The sequence below is a fragment of the Thamnophis sirtalis genome, unplaced genomic scaffold, assembly GCF_051295495.1.
Source record: "Thamnophis sirtalis isolate CommonGarterSnake01/CBP01778 unplaced genomic scaffold, rThaSir2_p1.2 scaffold_2, whole genome shotgun sequence".
Classification (NCBI taxonomy): domain Eukaryota; kingdom Metazoa; phylum Chordata; class Lepidosauria; order Squamata; family Natricidae; genus Thamnophis; species Thamnophis sirtalis.
In genome coordinates this window covers 97635346-97661656 of record NW_028261382.1, presented here as the reverse complement: position 1 = coordinate 97661656, position 26311 = coordinate 97635346, and the positions used below count along the sequence as shown (strand labels likewise).

Below are 26311 nucleotides of genomic sequence, written 5' to 3'. Positions count from 1 at the left end.
GAGCTCCTGGTGCTGAAGCTGGAAGAGGCCGAGAAAGAAGCAGAGCTGCACCTCACCTACCTCAAGTGAGCGGGGCTGTGGGCTGAGTGGGCAGAGAAGGCCCTGTTGCCGAGGGGCCATCCTGGCCTTGGAAGCTGACGGCCGAGTCGCTCCAGCCGCCTTTGGGGCAAAAGGGGCGATGCCCTCTGCAAGAGGGAGGCCTGGAGCGGAAGCCTCCCTTTTCCCCGGGTGGTGGTGGGGGGCTGAGCCCTGCGCGCGGCTGCCCCGTGCCCCTTCCCCTGCTTCAGGCAGGCCTCCTCGCCCCCCATGACGCCACCCTTGCCCTTCTGTGACTGAGGGTGCGACGCCTCACTCAGAACCTTGGGAAGGAGAGGAGCAGGGCAGCTGAGGCTGCTCCCCCTGGGCAGCTAGGGGGCCTGGGGGTTTGCCAGCTCAGGACAGAACTCTCCCCCCACCCACCCACCCCTTGGCCTGTCTTGGGTGCAGGTCAGCGCCCCCGACTCCCGAGACCATCCGGCCAAAGCAGGAGTGGGAGACCAGGCTGAGCAAAATACGAATGACCAAGGAGAGCGTCCGCGTGAGTGCAGAAACACCACCACCCCCACCCCCCCGGTTCCCTCAGTGGAGGGGGACTTGGGCCCCTCAACATCACGGGAGGCATCCCAGGGCTGCCACCGTGGAGGCTTTGTGGTCTGGGGGCCGGAGGGAAGCGGGAAAGGCCTCTGGAGGAAGAGGTTTGTGGGTCGCCCCCTTGTTGAGGTGCCTCTGGAGGTCTTCCCCAGGACTGCTGTGCCTCCCCCCCTGCTTCCCTCCTCCTCCTTCACCCAACCTGCGTCTGTCTCCTAGGACAAGTTCAACGACCACATCCAGCTGGTACGGAACGGGGCCAAGCTGAGCAGTCTCCCACAGATCCCCACCCCCCCACTGCCCCCCGCCCCCACTGGAGGTGAGCCAGGGGGCGCAGAAGGCAGCGATCGGGGCCCTGGGCACTGCCAGGCACCGGACTAACGGTCTTCCTCCTCCTCCTCTCCCCAGACAGACTTTCTGCTGCCTCCTTTCCAGGCCAGCCCGTCTCTCGCCCCCCAGCTGCCCTTCCCCCTTGGGTCGGTTTCCATGCCCCCGATGGTCATGCCCAGTGCCGACCCACGGGTGCTCTCCTTCCCCCTGCTGAACCCCGGCCTCATCGCCAGGCCCAGCCAGCCTTCGCCCACTTTGCCCGCCGCCCAGGAGCGGAGCAGCCCCTGCCTCACTTCCCTGGCCAGTCCCCACGGAGCGCCCGGGCCCTCGCTGCCTCCCCCGCCAGGCCTGGGTGGAGCCAAGACCCCATCTGACTTCCAGAGAGCGCCCCCTGTGGACAAGCTGGAGAAGATCCTGGAGAAGCTGATGTCGCGCTGTCCTCAGTGTAACAAGTGAGTGGGGGGGGCCTGCTTTGACCCCCGTCTGCCCTGGCAGAAGGGAAGCATCCGGGCTCAGACTGATGGGACCGCCTGGCCCCCCGCAGAGCGCCCTTCTCTGGCAGGAGGGTCTGGAGGAAGCGAGGGAAGGCGGCTGGTGGGCAAGGCTGGCCCTGAGCTGAGCCCTCTCCCCTCTGCAGGGCCCAGCTGACCAACGTCCTCCAGCAGATCAAAGCGGCTCGGAGGACCTTGGCGGGACTCACCATGGAAGAGTTGAGCCAGCTGGTGGCAGCCAAGGTGGCGGAGCAGCAGGAACGGGTGGCAGCTGTTGGCACCCAGGTGGGCTGAAGCCTCGGGGCATCCCAGGCGCTTAGGAGGCTGCAGGCAAAGCTGTGGGGCGGAGTTGGGCTGGGACTCCGCCTGACGGGTCTGCTTTCCTCTGCCACAGCCCCATAGCCGGATCTGCTCCCCCTTGTTCCCGGGCCCCCTGCCACAGATCAGCAACCCTTTGTTCTTGCCACCTGCACAGGTCTCCTACTCTGGGACGCCGCCCCAGGTGAGTCCAGCGCCCGGTGACTTCAGCGTTTGCGCAACCCCCCTGTTGGGGGAGACTCCTCCCCCCCTCCCTTGCCTGGGCTTCATGCCCCTCTCCGCCTTCTCTCTCTGCCAGGCACCCGTGACCTGCAAACTCTGTCTGATGTGCCAGAAGCTGGTGCCACCCAGCGACCTCCACCCCATGGCCTGTTCACACGTGCTGCACAAGGAGGTGAGGGGGCTGTGTGTGTGCGTGGCATCAAGAGCATCACCTGGGGCCCCTGGGTAGAGACGGAGTCAGGAGGAGGAGGAGGAGGAGGAAGGTTGCGTGGGGGGAGGGGGGGTTGGCATGGCCCCTCCCCCTGGGGCTGAAGGGCGGCTCTTCTTCCCTTACAGTGCATCAAGTTCTGGGCTCAGACGAATGCGAATGACGCCTGTCCCTTCTGCCCCGCCCTGAAATGACCCCGGCCGGAGAGAGCAGGCGGAGGGGCCGTGCGCCCGGCCTTCCCACAGCTCTGTATTTATATGGCAATGTATACACCTGTACATTTTTATTCTAGAGGGAATGTGTGTATAGAAAGTCCACATCCATACCAGTTCATAATAAAATGTGTATATTATGCAGCCGTTGGGCGGGATCCTCCTTTGCCTTCGCCGGAGGGACCAGGGCTCTGCCAGAGAATTTTCTCTCCACTGTGGCCATGCAGCCCCAGGAGGTCGGGGGCTCCGCAGAGCGGGAGAGGCTCTTGTGGGCACCCCGAGTGGCCTGGCCTTCTCTCTGCTGCAATGGCAGGCTGGCAGCTGCTGGCCTCACGCTTCCCTCGGAGGGCGTCCGGTTTGGTATCAGGACAGACCCCGCCGGCGGTTCTTCTCTGCCCTCCAAGGGCGCGAGACCCTGCCTGTGGGCGCCCCTGGGACTGCAAAGGCTGGCTTAGATTGCCTGGCACCCATCCCATGAACGAGGGGTGTTGGGTGCACATGGAGGGGCGGGAGTGCAGGCCTAAAGCTGGGACTCCAGCCACAGGGGACACTCCCGCACTGTGGAGGCACACTGAGAAGGCCTCGCTGTGATGGGCAATGCCAGCAAGTGGCAGCTGGTCCACCTTGAGCGGGACTGGAAGGCACTGATTTTGCCCCCCTGGGCTGCACATGAATGGCCCTCACAGGAGTGAGAAAGGCGTCCCCGTCCTCTGGCAGCATAAAACCCCCACCAAAGAACCTGGCATTTAGCAAAGCACAAAACACAGTTAAAAGGTTTTCCAGCTTTTTTTCTTTTTGCATTTGAGACAAAATGGGAAGATTGGGGAGGCCAATATTACAAATATTTACAAAATATTGTACAAGGACGTGGATTGCAGCTGATCCCCATCTCCCACGGCCGCCTCCTGCGCCGAGGGTCTTCCATGGACAGCAGCATGGGGTCTCTGCCCTATCAGCCTCCCCACAGCCGTCTCTCTGCTCTCGGGCAGAGCACAGCCAGGGGCCTGAAAAGGGACCTTCTCACACCCAAAAGGAATTCAGCAGAGGGGATTTTAGCTCCTCACCTGCTTCTGTCTGCTGCAAAGGAAACAAACCCCAGAATAACGGGAGTTGGAAGGGACCCTGGAGGTCAGCTAGCTTATCCCCCTGCTCAAGCAGAAACCCAAACCACGGTGGAAGCGCTGCCTGTGCTGCCGAAGGGTCTGGCCACCGGCCGGTTCCAATCCTGCCTGACCCCACCACGTGTCGCTCAGCAGAGGCCCCCGAGCAGGGATCAGAGTCCAGGGTGGCCAGCTGCCCGGAGGCCCCTTGACTGGCAGAAAGCGTGTTGGGGGCTCACAGCTGACTGTGCCACAGAGCCAGGGGGACGGCCAGGGGCCCCATGGCAGGCCAGCTGCAGGCTACTGAGGAAAGGCGTCTCTGTGACTCCGTTCCCCGAGAAGCCTCCGACGCCCCCAACTGCCCAAGGCCACTGGGTGCCTTGGCCTCAACCTCTCCAAACCGTCCCACCCTCCTGGGCTGGGAGGGAAAACGCTGGGCCAGATCCGCAGAAGGGGTGAGGGAGAAGTGCCAGGACAAGGCTGCCAATTCGGCTTCCTTGGCATCCAAGACAGCCGGGCAGGAGGCTGGCATCGGAGCCCACCGAGGGGAGGGCAGACTCAGCGCTTGCTTGTTCAACAGGGGCTGCCAGTGGGAAGGTTCCATCTCCCCACCTCCCAGAAGTGGGGCCTGGCGCTTTGACCCTAATGGCTCATGGGGCCTCCCTGGAGGGGGGGAGGGGGAGCAACACAAGAAGAGCAGCAGAGAAGGGTCTCCCACCCCCCCACACCCAGGCAGCTATCGCCACCACAAATCCTTCCCGGTTCCTGGAATCCCGGACCTCTATGCCTCCTCCACACTCTCTGCCCATCCAGTGGGTCTGTCATCTGGAGCTGATCCCTGCCCCAGCAGCCATTGGGGGGGGGAGGGGGGGCTTGAAATGGTGTCACCAGGCAGAGTTCCAAGGAGGCCCCTGAAGACGCTGGGACGGGGGGACAGCAACCCACCTTCGGTTTCATAATATTGAAATTCAGAGAAACAAGCAGCCCCCCCCCCCCCCGAATAAATTACAAAGTACTGCTCAGAAGCCCCCCCCCACCCTTTTTCATCTAGTGCTTCCATGGTGCACCGACTGCAGCAGTCTCTCTCACGTTCAGAGCGGTGGGAGAAAAGGTGTTTTCTGGACAGGTGGCGAGACCCCTCCTGCCCTCCGCTTGCACCGGTTGTGAAACTCCTGGGACAGCAGTGGAAGCGATGGCAACGGCTCTTCGGCCACAACCGGCCCTGCCAACCTCTCTGGGGGGGCCCGGGCAGCAGCAGAACCACCCCAGCAACAGCAGCTGCCCGCCGGGAGAAGGCCAAGAGAGGGGACGATGGTCCCGGTGGCAATGCCCAGCCGTGTCGCCAGCACAGGCTCTGGGCCAGGGGGGGGGGCAGCGCTCACTTTAGCAGGGAAATGTCATCCGCGAAGTCATCGTGGCCACGGCGGAGGCAGCGCAGGCAGCGCCACTGGGAGACCATCAGGCAGAGAGGGAGCATGAAGAGCGCGCAAATGGCTGCCATGATGTATGCGATGGTCATCAGCGTCGACTCGTCCGTCTGGGGGATGTTGTAGCCACAGTCCTCCATGTTGGGGTGCAGGAAAGGCCCATCCACCGAGGCCGTCCGGAACGCGTCCTGCACTGGACCCGGGGACAGGAGGGCAAGAGGCCAGACGTGACTCTGGGGGCCTGACGGAGACCCATCTCAACCTGGGGCCAAGCACCAGCCCAGGGAGGGCAGAGGAGAGGCAGGCCCACACGGCCAGCTGATGTTTGGGGGAGGCCAGGCAGAAGCCAGTGGGGCTCCCAGGGGCCTGGGGAGAAGGGCCGCTCCAGGCATGTTGGTGGGCCGAAGAACCAGAACCTGCCACCGAGAAGGCCTTTGGGGGGCAGAGTGTGGCCCCGGGGGTCACCTGAGGGGGCTGTGGGGATCAGGGCTACCAAGCTCTTCTGTGGGGAAGCAGCAGATGCGACTGCTGGCAGCACTCCCCCCCCCCCCCGCTCTGAGACCTACCATGGCAAGTGCTGACCGCAAAGCCAATGCGCCTTTGAGCCCGGTCAAAGACCACGTAGAAGCCCTCCATGATCACAGCCCCCATGACGGTGCCGGTGGAGGATTGGGAGACGGCAAACTTGTAGCACTCGTCCTGGGAGGTAGCCACGTCCTCAACTGGCCGGAGGTATTGCTGGGAGAGGAGGAGGAGGAGGAGGCAACAAAGGCATGAGGCCGGGCCGAGTCCTGGGAAAGGGTCAACGGGGCAGCAGACTCTGGCAGGAGGGCCAGGGACAGCTGTGGGCGCCCTCTGCCTCTGAGGCTGTCCTCATTTCACAAGGTCCAGCCTGAGCTTTGTTGGAAGTCAGTCCAGCCATTTCTTTGACAGAACCCATCCACAACCCCCAGCCCCCCCAGTCCCCCCCAGCCCCTCCGAGGTAGCCCCATGTACACTCCCCAACACACGCTGTGCTTCCCCTGTGCCTCATCCACCCCTCCACTCGCTCCCCACTCAGCAGCAGCCCCTTACCAACTGGCCAGCCCAGGCCTTGCAACTTCCTGCTGGCTTCCCCACTGACTTTGGGGGAAGCCAATGGGAAGCTGGTTCGGCTAACAACCGTGCAGTTCGGTTTATGACTACTAGTAGGACTGAAGGAATTGCTGTTGCTAAGCAACGTGGTCACACTTTGCAACTGCATCCCTTAGCAAGAAAAACCCCCACCCCAATTAGCCCTGTAAGTTGAGGATTCCCTTTTAATGCTACAGGTGTCCTGGGCTCTTTTGCTCAGCCTCCGAGTTCTTAACACTAATCTTTAGATGCTGCTTTAATGGGATTTTGAAAAGAATGGACAATTCTGTAGTTCAGGAGTTCAGAAAAGCTCCACCTTCTCAGCACAAAGACGGATACGCTCCAAGCCATACGGCACATCAGCCTTTGTGCTGAGAAGGTGGAACTTTTTTCCACAGCCGTTTTTCACAGGCTGCACAAAGGGAAGAGAGCTGGTTTCTACCCCCAACATTCTCAACTGACTTTCCTTCCAGCTCCCCACCAATCTCCCCCTCCCCCTCTGCTGAGAATGCCCTTCAGACTCCCCCCCCCCCCCTACTTCTGAGAAGTGGCACCCACCTGGGGCAGGATGCTGATCCGGAAGGAGTGGTTGGTGGTCTCACCCATCAAGTAGAGAGAGATGACCGGGAAGATGTTCCAAGGGGTTGTTCCCACCTGCCAGCAAACCAGCTGCTCCCCCAGCCAGAAGCCGTCCGGGAACTTCTCTGTCTGGGGTGAGGGAGCCGGGACAGAAACTGCTCACAAAAGGCGCCTGGCCCGTCCCTCTCCATGGCTTCCCCAGCTGCAGAATCTGACACGCTGGTTCTAGCAGGGACCAAGCGCAGCCCTCCCCCTCCCCCAGACAGAAGCAAAGCCACTGTTGGGGTACCCTGCAAAAGAGGGGATCCCTGCCCATGCACGGCTGCCGCCCACCCGCCGGCTCCTCTCACCGAGGAAGCTGTCTTGATGGACTTCACTGCCTCCTCAAAGACCTTCTTGGGCAGCCGAAGGTTGGTGGTCCCGCTGTCCACGATGCTCTTGTCGTAATTGTACTGGGGGAATGGGGGAGGGGTCACGATTCAGGTGCTGCCTCCACACTTGTAGAGAGGCCCAGCCGTCCCGAGAGGGGCAGGAAAGCCGCTCGGAAGGCAGCGGGGCACAGAGGGAGGCAAGGCAGTCGTGGTGCTGATGCTCCCTGCCACAGTTCAGCTGAGCATGCAGCACTGTGTCAAGTCCCAGGTGGCATCCCTCCCCCCCCCCCCGGCCTCTCTGGATCAGCAGCCCCTTCACCTCCTTGCAGTCCATCTGGAGGTCCTGCCCGTTGATCTCAATCTTGACTATGACAACCTCATAGTACCATTCCTTCCGGATGGGCGTGTACCAGATGTTGCCCCTGTAGAGAGTCTGGTCGATGCCCCCAATGATCTGTGGGGAAAGGGGAGTGCAGGGCAGCTCTTAGGGGCAGAATGTGGCTGGAGCCTGGCCTCCATCGGAGCAGCTGTCTCCCGCAAGCCCCCTTCTTTGGCCACAAGCGGACCCGTTTGAGGGAACACACGGGGGGCCTGGCTGTGGCCTTCTCTAAAGGCAAAGGCTTCGCGTCCTCTCAGCGGAGAGTCTACTGAGGTCATTTAAAGGCCATGATGCCATAATGGGGAGCACCCTCTGCAAATAAGAGGGAGGAGAAGCCTCTGGCAGCTGCCCTCACCATGCTGCCCCCCACGGACGCCAGGGTGTCTGAATCATTGGCCGGGAAGCTTGTGCCACACAACTGCAGGGAGAAGATGTTGGCCACCTGCGTCTGCTTCACCAGGGAGTCAAAGAAGGGCTCCAGGCTGTTGTCCGGCTGGCGGGAGAAAGAGAGAGAGAGAGAGAGGCATGCCAACAGTGTGGCTGGGCATCCTCCCTCAGCTGGGAAGAAGCATCAGGTCAAGGCCAAGGGGATTTCTCCAATTGTCCCCCTCCCCCAGCAATATAGTGGGACTGCATCTCCCAGAATTCCTAGTTGGCTACAAATAATGGGGAGCATCCCTGCGAAATGTCTGGAGGGCAGAGGGGCAGAGCAGGGCTGGGGGGCTTTAACCATCTTCCTGGCCTAGGCTGGGGGTTGGGTTGCTCCGGGCAGTAGGGCCTTCGCTTCGCTCCGAAGGGCTGTGCCCTAGAGAAAGCTGGGGACTGGCTTGGAAAGGGTCGAATTCTGCCTCTCAAACGCCCCAAGGAGACTCTCCTCATTAAGACCCACCCAGCCAGCCGGCACCCTTCTCAGGAAAAGAGGGGAGGGGCTACAGCACTTGCGTGAAATGAAGCTTGAGCCATGACCAGAAGGGTAGAAGAAGCTCACCCGGGCAATTTCGGCATATGCCAGGCCCAGAATGCCTTCCCAGTTGGAGCCGTTGATGAAGAACTTGTCCGACTTGATGATGGCGGCAATGTTGGCCCGGACGGTGACATTTGGGCCATGGGGGATGGCCACCAAGTCAGTGCCCAGCTCCCCCTCCCACTTCCCTTGCGTGTAGGGCACATAGACGCCCTTCCGCAGGTCCCGGTAGGTGCTGGAGCTGCAAGGGACAGGAGCAGAGAGTCAGGGCTCACCCCCTGCGCGACCACGTTGCTCCGGACAGGCCAGTCGAGAGGGGGAGGAGGGGGCCAGAGGCTCAAAGCCCAGCATGCAGGGGCAGCAGAGGGGGGAGGGGGCAGCAAGGCAGGAATCCCCCTGCCTCTGGCAATAAGGAGCTGGGGAGCTTTGGAGCGAGGGCCGCCTCCCCTCGGACCCTTGCCTACTCACAGCTGGCGCTGATAGTAGCGCTGCAGGAACTGATGAGGGGCTGCACCCACGGCAAAGTTGCTGCTTCCTGTGTCCACCAGGATATTCAGCTGGAAGAGAGAGAAGAGGCCGGAGGAGGATGAATCCCATTCCCACAAAATACCGGAAAATGTCTGCACCAAACCCCACCTGCCCAGAGACGCCTTGGCTTCCAGCTGCAGTGGCTACATCTGGACTTCTGACTCGCCCGGGAGACTCTGGAAGCAGCAGACGGTTCCTCTGGGTGCTGATACCACCCAGCCCCAAGAGGAGAGGTGAGGCTTATCTTTCCTGCCCCCCCCCCCCGCTCCCCTTCTTTTCTGTGGTGGAGCCCAGCTTGAGAGGGGAGGGGAGGGGGAGGGCAAGGGAGGGGCGGGGGTCTCAACTGGGCGGGCGCCCGGCCATTCCAGGAGGAGGCAGCGTTGCCAGCAGCTCAGAGGCGCCTCCGGCCGACTCAAGGTCACGCCCAGGCCGTCTTCCAAGCCCCGTGCTGGGCAGCTGCTAGACTGGCCCCCATTTGCTCCTCTGCAGCGGGGAGCTCTGGGGAGGAGCCGGAGCAGAGCACAGGCCGCTGCGCAGGAGAAGAAGCTCGCCAGGTAACCGGAACGGCGCTTCCCGAGTCAGCAAGCCTGGCTGCCCCCCCGTCCCCCCCCGGCCGCTTCCTCCGGGCCAGGATGAGGCTCCCGGGCCTCCGCCATCGAGGGCGGCCAGCAGGGCCGCGCCCCGGGCAGCAGAGGCGCCCCGCCTCAGCAGACCCAGCGCCCGCCTCGCCCGCCGCCCCTCACCTTCTGCGGGGGGCTTCCGACCGTCATCTCCACGTAGTAGCCCTGCCCCGACTTCCCGCGCAGGTTGTCCACCATGGCCACGAAGCTGCCGCGGCCGCCGGTGGCGGAGGAGGCGGCGCGGCGACGGCCTGGTTCCCGCTCGTCGGCCGAGCGCCGCGCCCGTCCTTCCGCCACCGGCGCCCCGGGCAGCGCGCTGTGCAGCGGCAAGCGGAGCCCGCACGGCCCCGCCGTGGAGCCTCCCAGGCCGCGCGCCCCGCCCGAGCCCAGCCACAGCCAGAGCGCCAGCAGCGCCGGAGACATGCCGGCCGCCTCTGCGGAGGAGCGGCGGGAGAGCGGAGCGCGGGCGGCGGCGGCGGTGGCCCTACAGCGGCATCTCTGCCAAAGGCGCGGCGGGGCGGGAGAGGCACCGGGCCCGCGGGCGGAAAGGCGGCGGCGGCGGCGGCCAAGCTTCCCTCTGCCGGAGCTCGCCGGGAGCTGTAGTCCTGGCCCAGGAGGAGGCGCCTTTGCGCAGGCGGCGGGAGGAGGAGCTGAGCTGCAGGCGGCCCGGCCCCGGCGCTGTTCTTCGGGCGCTCCGAGGGCGCGTCTCCTCCGCTTGGCGAGGGCAGCCCGGCTAAAGGGAGCGGGGGCGGCGGCGGGGCGGGGGCGCCGCAACCCCGTTTGCCCGCCAGCGCTCCCTTCCGCTGCCCGGTGGGACCGACGGCTGTCGCTCTCGGCGCCCGGGAACGGCCCTTCTCGGAGCCCTCGGTGGAACCGACCTGCCGGGCGATCAGCACTGCGCCGGGGAGGAAAGCTCCGGGACGCGCGGGCGAAGATGCGCGGGCTCCGGGTTGCTCTGCCGCTTTCGTGGTTTGGTGCATCGTGAAAAGTGGATTAAATCCCCGCTGAGCCTCAGCGGAGAAACCCGGTTCCCCCCCCCCCTCCCGGGCCACGGGGTCCCGGACGCGGATCTGGGTTCCAATTCCGCTTCCTAAAGCCCATCGCAAACAGCAGGGGCCGCCAACAGGTGCAGCGGGAGGCGTCTCGCCTCCAGGTGCGCGCGTGGCTCGGGAGATCCGCTTCCCCAGGTGAAATGATGTGGGACGGTGCAATCGCCGGGTACCCGAGACCTCCTGAGGTGCAGCAGCAGGCGCCGTCCAGCAGAGGGCGGAGACCCTCCACCTCCTCTCCGCCCGCCTCGGAGGGCATCGGCGTCAGCCAGCGGTCTCTTGGCGCAGGTTGAGGGGCAGCCCCCCACATTTGCCACCTTCCCTGCTGCCCCGTTGCCTGGAGGAGGAAGGGAAGGTGGCCGGCGATGGGCAGCCTGGCCTTAGGTCACCTGGAGGCTCTTTCACCCTGCTGGCCTGAGAGGGGGAATCCCTCCGGCCAAAGTGGCTGAGGATGCCCATTGCACTGGCACTGGACCCTCAGCGGAAGCCCCCCAGTCTGGAAGGGAGCTGCCTCTGCTTGCCTTGAGCAAACCAAGCTCTAAACTACCCCCCCCCCCCCAGCATTTGCCCAAGAAATAGCCCCGTTGATCAGAAGAGCTTCTCTACATTACTGCGTAAGGCGCTGGCTGGCTGGTCACAAGTCATTGAACATGCTCGGCTTCTGCACTGGCTCCGCTGGGCAAGCCACCTGGACATAACCCTCCCTTTCCCATTGCCAGCCGTTGTTGAACTGGGCCCTCTTGGGACCTGCTGAAGGGCCTTGAAGGCCCTTCATTGGAAAGGAACATATTCTTTTCAGTCTGCTTTCATCTTGTCTGCATAGACACTCAGAACAGGAAGCTGCCAACCTCTTAGCTAGATCAGAACAAGATCTGCACACTTGAGAAGGAACTCTGAAAACAGGCCCTGCAGAAAACCCTAGCTGGGTGCCCAGGACGCAGCCAGAACAGGGTCATTTCGGCTTAGGATGAGGGGCAAGCAGGGGTCTTGGTGATACACATCACGCTAAGAGCACCTGAACAGCACGACTTGTACCTGTGTTATTCAACACTGAACATCATTGCTTACACATGTGCTATAATTGTAAGGAGTTTGCAACCAATCGTTGAATTGTCTTTGTGAACTCCTGTATCTTGAGGTGTGGAAATAGAATGCCAGTCTTGCTCAGGATGCCTCGCAGCCCCTTTGCTTCTGATCAGAAATAAAGTGATAAATGTCCACTTTCCTTGACCCACGTTGTTTATTCGCCCTTATGCCGGATAAGCAAATGACAAATTGGTTCCTGGCCATCACTTTTATTGCACTGACTCAACTTTTTCCTCCCACAAGACGAGGCTCCAGGCTGCCCCCTTCCTTCTCTGGCAAACATTTCCCAAGCAAGAGGCTCAAGAGAAGCCAGGAAGGACATTGAACTTTGACATCGAGGACACTAAGGGCAGCTGGTGGAAGCCAACTTGTCCGGCCACCCTGGGCTAAGTCCAAGGACCCCACTGGTCGAGCTCTGAGACAGATGTGCCAGGCGAGGAGGCACCCTCCCTCTCCTTCCTAAACCAAAGCAGCAGGTTCCACAGAAGTCAGAATGCAGGGCTGACTCTTTTATCTGCACCCCTGTTAGAAATGGAAAAAAAGCCGGGACGCCCCTGATCCAAATGGTTCCAAAGGTAAATCTACAAGTAATTCCACCAAGAGTGGACAAAGAGGGCAAAGGTAGCAAGTAGGCAAATACAGAAGTTATCTGCAACGTTCGGACAGGCTTGAGTCAAATCACAGGGTTGCAGCTAGCAGGGGGGGTCAGGAGAGGAATGTGGAACAGCCGGTCTCACAGCGAAGCTGCACCAATGACTTCAACCTCAACTGAACAGCCTAAATCGAACTCTTCACCTCTCCCCCCTCCAACCGAGCGGACAGGGACAGTCATAGGAAGTGCCCCCCAGTGCACGGGGCTCCCAGGACACCCCAGGGGAGAAGGCCTGGAGGGCCAGCAGGAGCAATATGCCCGCTGGACCCACCTCCCTCCTTCCCCGGGCAGACAACCCCCCCCCCCGACACCGCCCCACCCCCCTCACAATGCCCCCTGCCCCTCCTGAAGGGTGCAGTCCTCTGTGGGGAAATCTGTGGGCATTTCTTTCCAGGCAAAAGCCTGTTCCCCCGAGGGAGAGCCCTGCCCCACAGACCCAGGCAGCCAGAAGAGAAGCCCAGTGGGGGGTTGGGGGCTTAGGCAGGGTTCAACCTGCTCCAAGGAAAGGGGAGCCATCCCACCTGCAATTAAATGACACCCCCCTCCTCCATTGCCAATTAGAAACGTGGAGTTTCAGCAAAGCCTCTTCCAAACTTCTCCCAAAACCTGACTTCTAGGTTACAAAACAGTGATTTCCTTGTTGCCCCACCCGCAGTCTGTTTCCAGGAACCTGCAGGGAGGGGCCAGCCCAGCCTCAGCAAGTGTCCCCCCCCTCTCCCCCGATTCATGTGCATTGCCAGTCAGGGTCAGGAGCGGCATCCAGCTGGACATCCTAATGGTCCTGATCAGGACGGTGCAGTCCAGTCTCTGCCTCTTGGGGAGCCTCCGGCGCTGTGTCCAGCAGACGGCGCCTCCTTTCTCCCCATCCCTTCTGTGCCCAGCAAAGCGGGGAACTCAGCCAGGCACCTCCATGCCCCCGAGGCTCACAGGGAAGAGATTGAGGAGGCAGCCTTCTGCTTGGAAGCTCTCTTGCTCCCTCCTGGCAGCAGCCAAGGCTGGGTTGAGGGCTCTGCCACTAAAGGGAGGGTCTTCGGGAGCCACATTTCGGGGCCCAAGAGCCTGGCCTGCCTGTCCTCCTCCCCCTCCTCCCACGGACCCACGAGCTACTTGCCCTTGCTGTTCAACACAGCCTGGCAGGCAGAGTGGCAGTGGTTGGAGGCGCCACCATAAAATCATTCTGCGTCTCACATGCACACACACACACACACAGAGGTTTCAGATTCGGGCTGCCCTGGGGGCTGCCCCCTCCCCACCTAGGCTAAAAGAGGAGCGCTCAGCAGATGCTCCGAGGTGTCCGTTACACTCCTGATGCCACCAAGCGTCCGTGTCCTGAGGCTCTGGGCAGGACTTCGCTCCTTCGCACAGGAGGATTGGGGGGGGGGGTTGGGGGCCACGGTGCATAGACAGCAACCACTGGTGACGGTCGGGGGGGGGGGCTTCTGGAGACGGCTGACACAGCGGCTCCTCAGGGCTTCTCCGCTGACGGGGGGCTGCTCCCGTTGGGTTTGCTCTTTGCCCGGCCCTTGAAGGAGAAGCGCTTGATGAGACGCCGAGAGAAGCTTCCGGATTTCTTCCTGGGGGGGGCGGAGGCGGTGCTGGCGTTGGGCAAGTCATCGTGCGACTGGCTGAGCCCAGCCTCCTTCTGCTTGTTCTTCCTCCGGAAAATGAGCTTGGTGCCACTTCGCAGGAAGCCCACTGCAGCAGGAGGAGGAGGGAGGAGGAGGAGGAGGAGACCTCTGTGAACCTACACTGCTGGCCTGCATGGCACGGGGCGGCAAGCCCCCGCCATGCCTGTTGCAGACTGGCTCAGAGAGCCCCTCCCGAAGAGGACCAGGGGGTCCCTGCCCAGGAGAAAGCCGGCCTCCTCCCTCACCTTTGTGGTCCTTCAGGCTCCGGGTCTCCAGGGCGCCTGTCGAGCCGGTTTCCGACTCCACGTCGTCCACTGAGGGTCTCTCGGAGATGTCGGAATGGGTGGTTTCGTCCAGATCCTGGCTCGCCATCTGAGGCGAGTGTGAACTTTCCAGCGGCTGCGTGGTTTCGCAGGTGCTCAGTGGGGCATATTCTGAGAGGCCGGCCAGGGTGGAGTCTTCCTGCATGGATCCCGCGTAGCCCAGGGAGAGGGCCGTTTCGTCCTGGCCGATGGGTACCTGCACAGGGCGGGACAGAGAGGAGCTGAAAGGCGGGAGGGGGGCAGGGGGGCTCCCTTCCCAGAGCAGCACGAAAGGCCGATCCAGTGAATCAGTGGAAGTAAACAAAGCGGCCTCAATTCTCAGCCGGAGAAGCTGCCGGTTACCTTGGAAACCCCCGAGATGATCAGCGTGCTGCGCTTGGTCGGAGTCTTCTTGGCAGGCTTGTTGGTCAGGTCCGTCAGCTGCCTAATGGCCGTCTCGGCCACGGGATCCAGGCCGTTGGAGACGCAGCTGCTTCCTGGGGGAGAAGAGACACGCGGCCCCAATGTGCCAATTGCACAGAGCGGCCCTGGCAAACCCCTGGCTTTGCACAAGTGGCCGAGAGGCCTCTGCTTCGATTCAAGCGTGTTCAGGGCAGCCGGCAAGGCGGGGGAAACCAAGAACCTGCTGCCTGACCCCGGGGGAACTCAGCCACTCAGGGTGGGTGGATTTAATAAGCGTGCTGAGCAATTCCTCCTATCCAATACTGGAAGCATTTCGTCAAGGTTAATCTGGTGCCTTCCGGTTATTTTGAACTCCTTCCCGTGATCCACAGCTGTTTTGCCCATTCGGGCAATACCAAATATCTGGAAGGAACCCAGCTGCTCTGCTCTTTGGGACTGGCTCCCATCCCCGTGTAGCCTCAGCCGAGGCCGGAGAGAAGGAAGAGGGTGAAAAATTACAGGTGGCCCCCTGCTTCTTCAGAAAGGCCGGAAGGGCAGCGTCCCACCAGCGCCGTCCATCTCACAGTCTCCCTAAAGGTTTCTAACACCGTGACTCACGGCTGCTGCAGGGAGAGGCTCTGCTGGGACAGCCGTTCTCCGGGAGCATCGTGGTGACCTTCTCTGTCACTTCCACTTTGGACGGAGACCTGGAGGGGGAATCTGGAGTGCAGGAGAAAGGAGGGTCAGCAGAGCGTCAATCGCATCCAGCGGAGATCTCCCTTCAGCAGCAGCTGCGGAAACGCACCGCTCCTCTTTTGCGCTAGGACAATGCCCGGCTGCGGCCGGGAGGAGGGGGCAGTTGCTTCAAGAGGAATCCCACCATGCCAAGGCTGCTGTCTCCTCATCGCTCAGGCCGAAGGTGGCCATTGGGGGTGCCCTCCAGCCAGTTGGCTGGTTGAAATGAGGAGATCTTACCAAGCTTACAGTCCAGTTTGGGCCTGGACTGGATGGTGGTGACGGTGGTGACAATGGTGCCATCGGGCATTATGGTCCGGCCCATCTCGACCTTCTTGGTGGGGGTGATGCTGGTGCGCAGGGAGGAGGCAGCCTGGAGCTCTGGGACGTCCTGGTGGAGCAGCTGTCAAGAGAGCCCAGGAGAGAAGCACAGGCAACGCCTCATCAGAAACCCCCTTTCTGTCTCACACACGCAAAGACCCACGGGGGGGATTCCACATCCCGGACTGTCTGCTGTGGAGCTGATCAGCTGAATCACAGTGGCTGCCGGCAGCTCCACATGGCTGGAGACCTTTGAGACATGAGGGGGAGCATCGTTCTCCCCTGTGCCCAGGAAAGGGGCTTGGGGGGGGGGGGGTTATGGCTTGAAGAAGGCGGCATGAAGTTTTCATAAGCCGTGCAGACTCAACGTTTCCCCACCTCCTCTGTTGCTCGGACTTCCCCAGCCCTGCCTGCGCTCAAAATCAGCGCGTTTGGCTTACAGCTGAGAAATGGGGGGGGGGGCGGGGGGTGTTGAGACGTGTAAAGCAAGGGAGGCGACCGTGAAGCTCAGCCTCCGGCCACTCTGGCCTCTCACCTCCACGGCAATGGCGGCTGCTGGGGGCAGAGCCCGGGCGGGTCCTGGGCTCAGCAGGTAGAGCTGCTGACCCTGGGGCTCTTTGGAGGAGGGGTCTACGGGGACAGCCACAAATCCCAGAAGCACATCTGCAAGGAGGAAGCAAGCAGGTGAGGCCCACAGGACCACAGCAGCTCCTTCCGCAGCCCCCCCCCCCCCCCGAAGACACTTCCGGCCCCTTTCTGCTCTTCCAGCCGTTGGCTTAGGAGCCGAGCCCAGCCCCCTGCCCCCCTGCCCCCCTGCAGCTGCCCACAGAGGACTCACCCTCTCCGGAAGGGCTGCCTTCCAACACCCTCAGCACCAGCTCTTTGCTCCGGGGGCCAAGCTCCCTGTTGGGGGCAGGAAGGGAGGGAGGAAGCAGAGAGGCCTTCAGCCTCGCCCGGCTAATTCCTTTCGTGCACCAGGGCCACTTTCTCACTGCCCAGCGGCTGGAGGGCAGAGCTCCCCAAGGGAAGGGAGGGGTCTGAAGAGCAGACTGCCTGCGGGCACGCCAGTGGGGAGCAGGGGCCTCTGGCCTCGCCCACAGGGTAGGCAGTGATATGCCTGGCATCCCTGCAGCCAGCCAGCGCTGGTTTTGCCATTCCAGGACTCTGGCCGTGGCACTCCCCCCCCCCCACTTTTCCCAGCCCCCACCCCACCCCGTGACCCAAACACGGGAAGCTCGGGGCTCCTTACAGAAGCAGCTTGCCGGGCCACTCCACCTCAGTGGCCGGACCGGCCGGCACGGGCGCCGTTCTCTTCTGCTGCCGAGGGCTGTCCAGCTCCACCTCGCAGCACAGCAGCCCGTTTCCTGCAAGAGGAGCCAAGAGCGGTGCAGCCGAAGCTCAGCCCACCCGATCGCCCACAGACCCCCCTCCTCCTGAAAACCCCTGGGGCGCCCGGGTACCTTGGCTCTCCCGGGGCGTCAGGTGCAGGGCGCGCAGGTGCTGGAGAAGCAGCCTTGGCGTCAGGGCAGGTGCTGAGCCCGAGAGGGAGCCCAGGGACGGCCTGCTGCTGGTCTCCTGCGGGGCAGAGCCAGGGGGCAAGGGTTGAAGGGCAGCAGGCGATGGAAGGGCTGACCCAAAGCTGGTAGAGGAGGCCGGCCGCAGGTCAGCTCCCCCGGGCCGACAGGGACGGTGGGTTCTTAATGCCCAGCTGGGGCCCCCTTCGGTTTTCCCTCCAGCCCTCCACCCTCACCGTGTTGGCATTCATAATGCAGGCCTTCAGGTTCACCATCATGGCAGGCTGGGTGCTGATAATGGAGTCTTCAATCAGATTCTTGATAATGGACAAGTCCGCCTTCCCATCGCTTTCCTGCAAGGGGCACCAGGACAATGATGCCAGGCCAGCAGGTGCGCTGGGGAGTTTCTGAGACGCTCAGGAATCCTCTTTATTTCGCACTGAGCTACGCGGATCGGCCACATCTGCCGACGCCAGAGGGCCACACATCCCCCCCCCCCCCCAGGCAGCCCTGCGCACGGCTGATGGCCAAAGGCTCCGTGCTTGGCGAGGTGTTTGCAGTGGCGGCAAAAGCCCCCCCCCCCCCCCCGGGTCTTCTTGGCAGAAGCGAAGCAGAGCTCCAGGAGAGGGAGGGAAGGGGCCACGGGGGTGGGTGGGGGGGCTTTCATCCTCGTCACCTGCCCCTCCTTTGCTTACCCGGTGCGGCTGGAGTCTCGGTGGGATGGAGAGCTTCAGGTCAGGCCTGTCTTTGAATGCCCAGGAGACCAGCAGCCCCTCGTCCTCCACCTCCTCCAGGCAGATCTCCAGCTGGCCAACAGGAGGAAGGGGACGTCAGTGCAAATGGCCAGGCGGAATCACATGCAGCCCCCCACATCTCCCTAGCGGCTGTCAGCAGTGCAAGGATGTGGAGGCCCCCTTGCACCACAGCAACCCCCCCCCCTTCCTGCCCCTGCTCAGCCCCCTCCTCCTCCTCCTGCCTCCTTCACCTGGGCCTGCTGCACAGCCAGGGAGACGCAATAGGTGTCCATGGACACGGCGGCCGGAGACTGCTGGGCAACCAAGACGGGGAACTGCAGCGTGTCAGTTGAAAGGAGGCAGTGCAAGACCTGCGTGGAAGAGGAAGGGGATGGGGAGTCACCCAACGCCCCCCCCCCCAGGGCAGAGCAGCAGCAGCCCAGCTTCCTCCCCCTCCCCCTTCTCCATCTCCACTCAGAGCAGCAACAATGGAGCCCAGAAACTGCCACCCTGTCAGCTTTGCACTTTTAGAAAGAACTACTGAAGGTAACTCATTGATTGGGGTCCAGAAAAATGGCTTTGTCAAGTGTTCCTGTCCTGTTTCCCTCCTGCAGCCTCCCCACAAGGCGCCTGGAGCTGGGGGGAAATAGAGATGCCCCTCAACCTGGGTGAATAGCAGTTGGCTGGGGGAGGGGAGGGGGGCGACTTTCAGCAAGAAAACAGGAGGAGAGACAGTTGCCTCCCTGCAATCTTAGAGGGAAACAAGTTAATCGAGCGGATTAACTCCCGGTCTTAATCCAGGTCCAGAGCTGCTCTTCCTGTCAGACGCAGCTACATCCACACCTCTCTGCTGCCCCATGATGCTCTTGGCTAGACTGGGGGTTTCAAGCCCTGGCTGAGCCTCTTGACCCCCTTTCAGGTGGGCCTCGAGAGAGCCCCCCCCCCGTGGGTTACGGAGGAGGCAGCAATACTTCCAGAGGAAAGCACTTATCCGATCAGCTGACATCCCAGGACTGTGTCCTCCTTATTTTCAGAGCTCAGCTCCCAGGCAATTTAAGCCTCCATCTCCCAGCCGACATCTGGTGCCTGCAAAGAGCATCCCCTCCCTCCCTCCGGCCACTTCTGTCCAGCTCCAGGGCTCCCCACCTTCCTGCTGATCGGTGCGTCTCCTCTGTCCCTTCACCCGCCGGATTGTAGGCCAGCTGACGGGATCTCAGAGGGCAGCTGCCAAGGTCAGCCTCCCTAGCCGCCTGTCAACGCTTTGGCGACCCCCGGATACGTTCCCTGCAGTTGCTACTGACCCGGTGGCTCCTTTGGGGACAGAGAGCCACCCTTCTCCCTTGGGACGCCTCCTAAGGCTTCCTGGGGACTCTCCCGCAGTTTCAGAGGGGAGTCCAGCCCAGGGCCCACACCCACCCTGGCCTATATTTAGACAGTTGCTGGCATATGGAGGCATCTCAGCCAGAGTCTGAGTGGGAAAAGGGGGAGGGAGGTGCCTGCCCAAAGGGTGGAAGCCCCCCCTCCCCCGGAGTCTAAGCACACACACCCCCATTACGCTGGAGGCTCCTGGGAGGCTTCTCTGAGTTGGGAAGGAGCCTGAAGGGCGGTGGGTGGGGAGAGATGGGGAAACGGGCTGGGTTCAGCCGGGGGCCACACTTTGTAGGCCAAGGCGGTCCTTCTGGTGAGAACTCACCATCCTGCGATCCGACTGGTCAGTGCAGGCCACGTGGCTGATAGTTACGGCTGGCAACTGCCGAGGGCTTTCCTCGAACGTGATCTGGACCGAGCTCTGGAGAGGAGAAAGCCCAGTTAGCCTGCGGGAGGTCATGTTGGCAGTCCGGGCTCTTCTGCAAGGCCAGGCGAGGTGCCACTTGCCAAGAGCATCCAGCGGGAGTCCAGAGGAGCCCCCTTCTTGGGCACGGACTGATTTCTCAAGCCGTAGCGGGAGGCGCCGGGCCTCCACTGCCAGTCCAAGCAGGGGCAGCCAGGCAGGCGATGCACAAGGCTTTTCTCAGCTGAACGTCAGCCCCTGGTGAAGTCCTAGCACTGAGAAGCCCAGGCAAGGAGAGGCCCTCAAGCAACCCCATTGGATCTGCTGGTTCAGGAGGGAGAGAAAGATCCAAAACGAACAGGAGGCACCTCCAATGGCCGTGAACCCCTGGAAATTTCCCCCCTTCCCCCCACCCCCAGCATCATTCAGAGGGAACAGCCTGCTCCAGAGCGCTCTCTCTCTCCCAACCTCCCACTCGTGGGTTGGATGCAGCAGGTGAAGCAATGGCCACGTTGCCATGGAGCTGGCGCCGGCATGCCACCCCTCCGATGAGCATGGCAGGCTGGGCTGCAGGAAGGGCCCTCTTCTTCCCTGGCCTTTGGGTCTTTGGGACCCTTCCTGGGAGGGGGAGGGGAGGCTAGTGGCCTTCCAGCTCTGTGGTCCTTAAGATGCAGAACAAGGAGCCCCCTCCCAGGTCTGCAGTTCAGCAAACAGGCCAACTATTTCTGGACTGAATGTATAACCGAGGAACTAGAAACGTAAGCAGAGAACAGGAGAACATGACGCCTGTTACTATGCAAACGGTGCAGGGAAATTAGCTCCACAATTGGAACGGCTCAACTGGAGCAGCAGCAGCAGCAGCGTGCAGGTCCCAAGGGGGCTGGACTGTGCTCCGCTTGAAAAGCCTTCTGGCCGTTTCTCCTTTCCAAGCGGAGCACAATCCAGCCCCCTTGGAGGGCAGCCCCTCCTTGCTCCACTCTTGCTGAGGGAAGGCCAAGAAAGGGGGCAGCACAAAAGCACCGGCAGGGACACACACATGAACCCCGCACAGGACTGAGGTCTTCCTCCCCAGCCCTGCAGGGATGGCGCTGTTTCTCCGCAGGGTTCTTTCCAGAGGGATCCCCTTCCCCTGCAGAAGACGCCCTGCCTTCTGCCCACCCTCCCCGTCCACCAGGTCTTGGCTTCTGTGGCTGCCTGTGGGGGAAACTCCAGATCCTCCGGGGCAAAGGAGGGCCGGCCAGAAGGACCCTGGGGAGCGGAGGGCTAGTCTTAGGAGGGAAGGGGGCAAGCTTCATTGGGAGCGGCTGTGATGCTGCCCCACTTTTCTTTTGTAAGAAGAAGAGTGGGATAAAACAGCCGTGGGGGAGTGAAGTGGGGGGAGGGGCAGGAGAGAGATCGGGAAAGTGAGCCCAGCAGCATCCAGGGGCAGGAGAAGTGGGGGAGGGGAGGCAGCCCTCTTCATCCCCGTCAGCCTCGTTTCAGTCTGTAGTGGAGGGAGGGGCAACCTGGCCTTTTGCATGCCCTGCCTGCCGCATCTCCCTTCCCGGCAGGGAATCGGCCCCAAGACTGGCCTCAACCCCGGCAGGCCCTGCAGGGGGCAGCTCCAGAAGCTGGAGCTGATCCAGCAAAGGCGGTTCAGGCAGTTGCACCTTGTCCAAATCAGGGCGTCTTACTTAGGCAACGGTCCAGAGGGGCATTTCAGGCAAGGCCTCCCGAGGACGCTTCCCCGGAGAGCAAGGGGGCAATTCAGAGCCCGGACAGGCAGGCAGGAGTCTTGCGGCAGAGGCTCCCCGTCCCACCAGGTGGGCTCTGCGGCCCCGTTGCCCCCCTGCTCCCCATGTTAAGATGCCCAGGAACTCCTGCCCAGCCCCCGAACGCCCGTCAACCAGGCGCTCTCTCCAGGGGAGCCGCTCAATCTCGCCTTCCTTGACGGGGGGAAAGAGCCGAGCTCGGCAGGCGGCCAGGAACCGGCAGGCCGCCCGCCCGCTCCGAGCATCAGCCCGCAGAAGCCGGCCAAGAGGCTCCACCAGCGCCTTTCCGGCGAGCGCAGCCCCACATCGCTCCGCGGGGAAAGCCAGGCTTCGGGCCGGAGGCTGCTGCGGGCAAGGAAAGAGCCGGCCGCTCCGCTTCTTTCTCCCCTGACTCCCCTCCCGCCGGTCGGTCGGTCGGAGGGCGGCTCGGCGCCCGGCTTACCCCGTGCTGGCGGGCCTGGTCGTTGAGGGCGCGCAGCCAGGCTCGCTGCCAGTTCTCGCGGAAGGCGCGGAAGGCGAAGAGCGAGGCGAGCAAGCCGCGGGCCCCGGACGCCGCACAGCTCCCGCGGCCCGAGCCCAGGCGCAGCACGGCCGCCCAGAGGCCGGCGGGGGCGGGGGCCGCCTGGCTGCGCGGGGCTCCTGCCGCCCGTCCGCGCCCCCGCCATAGGCTCCGGCCCAGCTGCAGCAGCCAGGCCGAGACGGTGAGCAGCGAGGCGGCGAAGAGCAGCACCAGCGCCGCCCAGCCCCAGCCCGCCGCCGCCGCTTCTTCTTCTTCCATGGCGCGCCCGCCGCTCACGGGCCGGCCGCGGGATGCATGGCCAGGCGTCCGAAGCCAGCGGGGGCAGCGGGCTCGCCTCCTCCTCCTCCTCCTCCTCCTTCCCGGAGCCGGCGCGGAGCTACATGGCAGCCGGGCTCTTCCGCCTCCTGTCACGGCCCAGCTGGGCGGGGCGCCGCGGCGCTCAGAGGGGCCGGGCGGGCGGAGGGCTGGGCAGGGCTAAGCCCGACGCCGCCTCCCAGGCGCAGGACGGACGCGGCTCGCCTGGCACCTGCCACAGGGACGCCGAAGGGCCCGCAGCGCCCCCTCCGATCGACCAGGTGAGCGTGGCGGCCCTCGAGGCGGGGAGGGCGCCGGAGGTCCGGGAGAGACGCCCCGCTCGCCGCAGCGATTCCCCCGCCGCTCCGTCCCCCGAGAGGCTGCGGCGCTGCGGCGGCTCCCCAGGCGGGCAGGGCGGAGGGGGGTCGCAGAGCCTCACCGGCGCCTCCCGCCCCCTTGGAGCCCAGCCCGGGCCGGCGGAGGCGCTTGGGGCGGCGGCTGCGGGCCCGCTCTTTCGGGGCAAGGCTTTCCCCAGCGGCAGAGGTGGCCAGTTGCGCCCCGCTGCGCCAAACGTCGCTGCGGTCCCTTTAAATGACCCCGCCCGCGAGCGAGCCAGCCAGCCAGCCGGGTGACGTGGGGCAGCGGGCAGCTGTCACGTGAGGGCCGAGCGGTCCGCCATTTGCAGCCAGGGCAAGGCGAAGGCGGGCGGGGACTCCGGGCGGAAGCCGCGCTGACCGGCCGGGCTCTCTCGTCCCCGCAGGGCGGCGGCGGCGGCGGCGGCGCGATGGGGAAGCTGCCGGTGGTGCCGCTGCTGATCAACCTGGGCGGCTCGGCGCTGGGCTGCTGGGCCACGCTGCGCCTGATCCCCGCCTTCCGCGAGCACTTCCTGGCGGCGCGGCTGTGCGGGGCCGACCTGAACAAGCGCTCCAGGCAGCCCGTGTGAGTGCGGGGGGGAGGGCAGGGGAGGGGGCGGGAGGGGGGTCCGAGGAGGCTGACCGGGCGCGCTCTCTCTCTCTCTCCCGCAGCCCCGAGTCGCAGGGCGTGATCAGCGGCGCCGTCTTCCTGATCATCCTCTTCTGCTTCATCCCGGTGCCCTTCCTGAGCTGCTTCGCCGGGGAGCGCTGCCAGGCCTTCCCGCACCACGAGGTCAGCCGGGCCGGGCGCCGGGGAAGGTCTGCGGGCGGGGGGGGACCCCGCGGGCGGCGGCGGTGGCATTGACGGCTCTCCGCCCGCTTCCTTGCAGCTGGTGGCGCTGGTGGGCGCCCTGCTGGCCATCTGCTGCATGATTTTCCTTGGTTTCGCCGACGACGTGCTCAACCTGCGCTGGCGGCACAAGCTGCTGCTGCCCACCGCCGCCTCCCTGCCCCTGCTGATGGTCTACTTCACCAACTTCGGGAACACCACCATCGTGGTGCCCAAGCCCTTCCGGGTGCTGCTGGGCGTCTACCTCGACCTAGGTGAGTCCACACACCCACCCACCCCCCCCACCCCGGCTGGGAGTGCGGCTGCCAGGATGGCCAGCTGGGGGGGGGCAGCCCTGGTGCCAGTTGGCGGAGGGTCAGAGGGGGTCTGCTTGCCCCGTGCTTTTCCTGCAGGGATACTCTACTACGTGTACATGGGCATGCTGGCCGTCTTCTGCACCAACGCAATCAACATTCTGGCTGGGATTAACGGCCTGGAAGCCGGGCAGTCTCTGGTGATTTCTGCCTCCATCATCGCTTTCAATATTGCGGAGTTAACGGGTGGGTGCGCATGATTTAGCCCGCTCTTTACGAGGGCCGGTCGGGCCCTGCCAGTCGCCTAACCTGGCTGCTCCTTGCTTTCCTTCTCACAGGGGATTGCAAGGATGACCACGTCTTCTCCCTCTACTTCATGATTCCCTTTTTCTTTACTACGCTGGGGCTGCTGTACCACAACTGGTAAGCGAGACACACATCCTTTTTGAAGGCAAAGCCTTTCCTCACGGCAGGATCCACACTCCTTACGGGACAAATTGTGGGGGTCTGGAGGGGTCCCACAACTCCCACCCTCGGGGCACTTTGGAACTTTCTTTCCTGAGAAGGAAGAGACGGAGGAAACGAATGTGCCTTTTAAAGCGCCTTCTCTTTGTTATGCACAAGGCTTCCTGCCTTCTGCCTTCTGTGGGGGGGAATGCTTACTGGGCTGCCCCGTCTGCTTCTCCTCCTGGCTGACTGCAGGTACCCTTCCCGTGTGTTTGTGGGAGACACCTTCTGCTACTTTGCCGGCATGACCTTCGCCGTGGTGGGCATCCTTGGGCACTTCAGCAAGACGATGCTTCTCTTCTTCATCCCGCAAGTGGCCAACTTCCTCTACTCGCTGCCTCAGCTTTTCCACATCATCCCGTGCCCCCGCCATCGGCTGCCCAGGTGAGAAGGGCTGCGACCAGTGGGGAAGCCAAGGAAGGGAAAGGAATTGGTGGTCCTTGACAAAGATCGGGGTTGTAAATCCCATTTGCTGAGACCTATATTTCCCTTCCCTTCCTCTCCTTTTCCCTTCCCTGTCTTATCCTATCCTTCACGCTCCTGAACTGTCCTCCTCAGTGGGACTTGTCAACCCAAACTTCACAAAGGATCTCCTGGCTTTCACTCAGAGCTATTCCTTTTCTTGGGGCAGAAGGGTTTGATCGGGTCTCGTCTGCAGTCCCTACTGCAACCAGGCTTCTGCTCATCCTGGCCTCGGCTACCTCCCCATTTCCCTTCTGACTGCCTCCGTCTCTGCCTTCAGATTCAACGCAGAGACGGGGAAGCTAGAGATGAGCTACTCGAGATTCAAAGCAAAGAACCTCTCTCCGTGGGGAGCGTATACCCTTAAGGTAACTGTTAACCGAAGCAGGAAGGTCGGCTTGGGCAGCAATCTTCCGAGAGCGCCTTGGCTCTGCCTCGTGCTGATGCAGCTTTACCTGAGAGGGGATGGCTATTCCTCCCCAGGTAGCTGAGAAACTCTGCCTGGTGAATGTGCGTCAGGGAACAGACAAGGATGGAGAATTCACAGAATGCAGCAACATGACCCTCATTAACTTTGTGCTGAAGCTGATAGGACCAACCCCTGAACAAAAACTGACGGTTCTGCTGCTGCTAATCCAGGTAAGGAGCACAATTGGGGGAGGGGGGGGGCAGCTTCAGTGATGCTCCCTTGGAGATAACAAAACCTGCTTAGGGGAAGATTAAGCAGTTGCAGTTTCCATAGTACACACACTGTTGCCTTGGTATGTTACGTGAGACTGCAAAGCAGGATGTACTTTGCATAACGGCCAGCCGTTATGGTCCGGGGAGCAAAGCCTCCGTGCGATGGGTCATGAGGGGCTGCGTATTTGCACTATCGTCCCTCCTCTCCTTTCTCTCTCTCGAGGTTGCTGGTAGCTTGGTAGCTTTTGGTATCCGGTACCAGCTTGTGCGGCTGTTTTATGACGTCTGAGCTGACCTGTTTGATCCTCCTCCGTCCCTGTTATCCATTCCATCTGAAAAAAACCTGAATGCAGCCCTTCCCAGGGCGCCTCTCAGCTCCCGTCAGAAGCTGGGATGCTGCTGCCTCCACCGGGAGGATCAGACCAGCCAGAGTCCGGCTGTCGGCCTCTTCTGGATGCAGCTCGGAAGCAACATTATCCCCTCTGGTGAACTCAAGTTGCCCACGGGCCTCTTGCATCCTTGGGAGGGAATCCAACGGAGTCAAGGCCTGTAGCAACAGGTGAAGCAGGGGACCCTTAGCTTCGTAAATGCCCTCCTTGCCCTCTTCTCCGGGGGAGGATCTGATTTTGGTTTCTTCACTTTGTGCTGAAAAGAACTTTGTGTGTTTGAGATGTTGCTCTGAAGCCTGTTTGGAACTGCTGTACGACCATCCTTCCCACAAACTTTGCTGGGTATAAATTTGTACTGTGTTTTTGTACATCCTGTTTGGTTCCCGAAGCATTTATGTGTTGGGTTGCTGTAGAGGGGTGGAGTGGAGATGGGGAATTTTGAGCACAGGGTATAGGAATAGGCAGAGGGTAAGCTGGACAGGGACACAGTGGCTCAGTGGCTAAGAAGCTGAGCTTGTCGATCAGAAA

At 62.5% G+C, this 26311-nt stretch overlaps 4 protein-coding genes across 5 annotated transcripts; 2 read left to right on the top strand and 2 right to left on the bottom strand.

Moving 5' to 3' along the window:
- Positions 1-2552, top strand: RNF214 (ring finger protein 214; the record flags this gene model as incomplete). Its single annotated transcript, XM_087706463.1, is given in 9 exon segments — positions 1-65; positions 487-577; positions 847-927; positions 929-946; positions 1036-1409; positions 1595-1733; positions 1843-1950; positions 2065-2160; positions 2325-2552. Coding segments are annotated over 9 exon segments (1038 nt in total), but the record flags the coding sequence as incomplete, so codon positions are not given.
- Positions 2553-4810: 2258 nt separating this feature from the next.
- On the bottom strand, positions 4811-10666 carry BACE1 (beta-secretase 1). 2 transcript variants are annotated; one of them, XM_087706461.1, is made up of 9 exons: positions 10368-10666; positions 8810-8898; positions 8366-8582; positions 7733-7870; positions 7318-7452; positions 6978-7079; positions 6607-6756; positions 5502-5673; positions 4811-5128 (listed from the first exon to the last, which is right to left on the bottom strand). In XM_087706461.1, the coding sequence occupies exons 1-9, from the start codon at positions 10467-10469 to the stop codon at positions 4887-4889; spliced, it is 1347 nt and encodes a 448-aa protein (XP_087562587.1). In that variant the 5' UTR covers positions 10470-10666; the 3' UTR covers positions 4811-4886. The 2 variants fall into 2 exon arrangements, with proteins under 2 accessions (XP_087562587.1, XP_013911283.2); XM_014055808.2 differs by lacking the exon at positions 10368-10666 and adding an exon at positions 9613-10090.
- Positions 10667-12610: 1944 nt separating this feature from the next.
- Positions 12611-22375, bottom strand: C2CD2L (C2CD2 like). Its single transcript, XM_014055809.2, has 14 exons — positions 21877-22375; positions 19606-19701; positions 18164-18283; positions 17874-17984; positions 17415-17531; positions 17125-17239; positions 16914-17028; positions 16503-16567; positions 16200-16327; positions 15584-15746; positions 15227-15328; positions 14570-14703; positions 14150-14423; positions 12611-13971 (listed from the first exon to the last, which is right to left on the bottom strand). The coding sequence occupies exons 1-14, from the start codon at positions 22210-22212 to the stop codon at positions 13742-13744; spliced, it is 2106 nt and encodes a 701-aa protein (XP_013911284.2). The 5' UTR covers positions 22213-22375; the 3' UTR covers positions 12611-13741.
- Positions 22376-22408: 33 nt separating this feature from the next.
- DPAGT1 (dolichyl-phosphate N-acetylglucosaminephosphotransferase 1) lies at positions 22409-26151 on the top strand. Its single transcript, XM_014055823.2, has 10 exons — positions 22409-22529; positions 23009-23187; positions 23274-23394; positions 23492-23705; positions 23844-23990; positions 24083-24167; positions 24447-24635; positions 24994-25081; positions 25197-25352; positions 25618-26151. Exons 2-10 carry the CDS (start codon positions 23033-23035, stop codon positions 25681-25683), a joined length of 1221 nt encoding a protein of 406 aa, XP_013911298.2. The 5' UTR covers positions 22409-22529; positions 23009-23032; the 3' UTR covers positions 25684-26151.
- The last annotated feature ends 160 nt before the right edge of the window (positions 26152-26311 follow it).

Bases quoted from the DNA above. Each gene is read 5' to 3' on its own strand.
- C2CD2L (XM_014055809.2), bottom strand. From the start codon at position 22,212: ATGGAAGAAGAAGAAGCGGCGGCGGCGGGCTGGGGCTGGGCGGCGCTG. The intron at 19,702-21,876 runs GTAAGCCGGGCG...TCTCCTCTCCAG, and splicing joins ACCAGGCCCGCCAGCACGGG to AGCTCGGTCCAGATCACGTT. The intron at 17,029-17,124 runs GTACCCGGGCGC...CTCCTCTTGCAG, and splicing joins GACGCCCCGGGAGAGCCAAG to GAAACGGGCTGCTGTGCTGC.
- BACE1 (XM_014055808.2), bottom strand. From the start codon at position 9,912: ATGTCTCCGGCGCTGCTGGCGCTCTGGCTGTGGCTGGGCTCGGGCGGG. The intron at 8,899-9,612 runs GTGAGGGGCGGC...TCTCTCTTCCAG, and splicing joins TCGGAAGCCCCCCGCAGAAG to CTGAATATCCTGGTGGACAC. The intron at 7,871-8,365 runs GTGAGCTTCTTC...TTCTCCCGCCAG, and splicing joins CATATGCCGAAATTGCCCGG to CCGGACAACAGCCTGGAGCC.
- DPAGT1 (XM_014055823.2), top strand. From the start codon at position 23,033: ATGGGGAAGCTGCCGGTGGTGCCGCTGCTGATCAACCTGGGCGGCTCG. The intron at 23,188-23,273 runs GTGAGTGCGGGG...TCTCTCCCGCAG, and splicing joins AAGCGCTCCAGGCAGCCCGT to CCCCGAGTCGCAGGGCGTGA. The intron at 24,168-24,446 runs GTAAGCGAGACA...GGCTGACTGCAG, and splicing joins GGGCTGCTGTACCACAACTG to GTACCCTTCCCGTGTGTTTG.